We start from the raw sequence: 3,546 nt of genomic DNA on the forward strand, positions 1-3,546 counted from the left end.
AAATATTGAAATGTGAATTGTCACTGAATTACAGTACGAATATATAAAGTCTTTAGGTAAAAATTAAGATTAAGAACGCATGCAAGAAACAAGAAATATGAGATATACAGTATAAATGTACAATATAAGATGGGTTTATTGCACGTATAATAGTACAAATGTTATACATAGTTTTTATACAGACGGTATAAAAATATTCAGTATAAACCAGTTAATTAGATTTAATTAGATTCGAATTGATTCATCTTTAAAGTCATTGCACAAGGTACATGCACAGGTTATTATTATTATTATTATTATTATTATTATTATTTGTTTTTATTATTACTGAGTAAAAAGTGGAGGTGAAACTATAAATAAAGAAAAATGGATTAAATAATTTATTAATTACTAAATAATTAATTAATTGGTTTAATTTATGCAATGAAAAAAGTAACAGTTCCAAGAAACACAGAACACGTGCCACGCCCTATCGCTCGCGCTCCTCCTTCCCGCCTTCTGGAATAAGGAAGTTGTCATAGAAAATGTACTTCCTGCTTCCGGTATATACCAATCCGGTGTTTCTATGCAGCGGGTGACTCTAAGAGCTGTTAAAAAAATATTTATGACTTATGGTCATGGCTTCTAGCAGCACCGCGGCGGCTACAGAGCCTCCTGGGCTGGAATCACAGCGGCAAGAAATCGAGAGTTTAATCCGGGACCAGGAGCTCCGGCTCGGGGACTGCTGGTAAGACTGGCACTACAGCTTTGGCGCTAACCATACTAGCGTACTAAGTAGTATGCGTTGTTATAGCGTTGCGCACTAGCGTGGCATACTTGGTAGTACGGATAGAGTAGTATGCTCTGACAGACGTAGCATTACAGGAATTCAGGTCAAATCTAATACCCAATTCGCTTTATACACCGCAATTAATGTCCTTTTACGGCTTATAACTCGGGTTTAATGATTTGATTTGGAAGTTTGAATAATGTTTGTAGTGTTTAAATATACTTTAAAACAAGAGCCACTGGTTCTGACTTGGCTAGCATGCTAACTAGGTTTTACTGTCATGTCGGTTTCGTTTTCCTTTTAACTCACCGCTTATATGTTTCTCTCTTTGTACAAAAAGAAGTTGGTTGAAAAGTCATAACTGTCAGGACGCTTATTCCGTTAATTTATAAAGATTTGGATTAATATTGTAGATTGGAAGTGAATAATTTAAGTTTTAGAATCAATTATATAAAGAGTTACAGTATAAAGAGTATAGAGACTAGTAAAGGAATGAGCATTTGCTTTCTTGTGTCCCAAATGTTTGCCTAAGACCTATAGAACTGCTCTATATAGAGCATATTACAGAGCATACTACAGTACCCTACAAAGAGCATATTACAGAGCAAACTACAGTACCCTACAAAGAGCATATTACAGAGCAAACTACAGTACCCTACATAGGGCATATTGCAGTACCCTACAAAGAGCTGCCTACATGGAGCATACTAGAGTACCACCCAAGGAGCATATTACAGAGCAAACTACAGTACCCTACATAGAGCCTATTACAGTACTCTACATAGAGCATACTACAGTACCCTACATAGAGCATATTACATAGAGCATATTACAGAGCAAACTACAGTACCCTACATAGAGCCTATTATAGTACTCTACATGAAGCATACTACAGTACCCTACTTAGAGCATATTACATAGAGCATATTACAGTACCCTTCATTGAGCATATTACATAGAGCATACTACAGTACCCCACATAGAGCATATTACATAGAGCATACTACAGTACCCTACATTGAGCATATTACATAGAGCATACTACAGTACCCTATAAAGAGCTTTCTACATAGAGCAAACTACAGTACCCTACAAAGAGCATATTACAGAGCAAACTACAGTACCCTACATAGGGCCTATTACAGTACCCTACAAAGAGCATACTACAGTACCCTAAAAAGGGGTTCCTACATAGAGCATACTACAGTACCCTACATAGAGCATATTACATAGAGCATACTACAGTACCCTACATAGAGCATATTACATAGATCATACTACAGCATCCTACATAGAGCATATTACATAGAGCATATTACAGTACCCTACATAAAGCATATTACAGAGCAAACTACAGTACCCTACATAAAGCCTATTGTAGTACTCTACATGGAGCATACTACAGTACCCTACTTAGAGCATATTACAGTACCCTACAAAGAGCTTCCTACATAGAGCATACTACAGTACCCCACATAGAGCATACTACAGTACCCTACATAGAGCATATTACATAGAGCATATTACAGTACCCTTCATTGAGCATATTACATAGAGCATACTACAGTACCCCACATAGAGCATACTACATAGAGCATATTACATAGAGCATACTACAGTACCCTACATAGAGCATATTACATAGAGCATACAGTACCCTACATAGAGCATATTACATAGAGCATATTACATAGAGTATATTACATAGAGCATATTACAGTACCCTTCATTGAGCATATTACATAGAGCATACTACAGTACCCCACATAGAGCATATACTACAGTACCCCACATAGAGCATATTACATAGAGTATATTACATAGAGCATATTACAGAGCATACTACAGTACCACATAGAGCATATTACATAGAGCATACTACAGTACCCCACATAGAGCATACTACAGTACCCTACATAGAGCATACTACAGTACCCCATAGAGCATATTACAGAGCATACTACAGTACCCCACATAGAGCATACTACAGTACCCTACATAGAGCATACTACAGTACCCCACATAGAGCATATTACATAGAGCATATTACAGTACACTACATAGAGCATATTACATAGAGCATACTACAGTACCCCACATAGAGCATATTACATACAGCATACTACAGTACCCCACATAGAGCATATTACATAGAGCATACTACAGTACCCCACATAGAGCATACTACAGTACCCTACATAGAGCATACTACAGTACCCCACATAGAGCATATTACATAGAGCATATTACAGTACACTACATAGAGCATATTACATAATTATATTAGTGCTGTTAGAATAATCTCTGCTCTTCTGAGATGTTCCACTGGATTTTCTGCTCATTCAGCTACGTGTGTGTGTGTGTGTGTGTGTGTGTGTGTGTGTGTGTGTGTGTGTGTGTGTGTGTGAGGTGAGGAGGCCTGGAGTGCAGTCAGCATTCCTTTTCATTCATGTTCAATATGGTTGAAGTCAGAGCTCTATAGCAGGAGATCTTCATGGAGCTGGTTTTGTGCACCATCATGCTGAAACAGGTTTAGGTCTTCAAGTTCAAATAAAGGGAAAATGTAATGCTAAGCGCATCCAATGACGTCCTATACAATTTCGTATGGCTGTAAACGTCGGGTGTCCCAATACTTTTGACCATAGCGTGAAAATGCATGCTGGAGGGACTTCAGGTACTTTTTTCAAGAGCATGATTTTCTGGTTTGCAGCTTTACAGAAGTACGTACTATGGAGTGACATCGTTGTACCTTTTATACGCAACGTCTAGGGTTCTTA

The 3,546-nt window shown here is 37.6% G+C and overlaps 1 protein-coding gene across 1 annotated transcript in view; it reads left to right on the forward strand.

The window, feature by feature from the left end:
* Nucleotides 1–525: 525 nt before the first annotated feature.
* The window catches only part of usp11 (ubiquitin specific peptidase 11), a 20,901-nt gene continuing 17,880 nt past the window's right edge, over nucleotides 526–3,546 (forward strand). Inside the window, exon 1 of the mRNA XM_046870829.1 lies at nucleotides 526–727. Coding sequence (XP_046726785.1) covers nucleotides 612–727 — 116 coding nt within the window. The 5' untranslated portion in view covers nucleotides 526–611. The remainder of the gene's footprint in view (nucleotides 728–3,546) is intronic.

This window comes from Silurus meridionalis, chromosome 17, assembly GCF_014805685.1.
Source record: "Silurus meridionalis isolate SWU-2019-XX chromosome 17, ASM1480568v1, whole genome shotgun sequence".
Lineage (NCBI taxonomy): Eukaryota > Metazoa > Chordata > Actinopteri > Siluriformes > Siluridae > Silurus > Silurus meridionalis.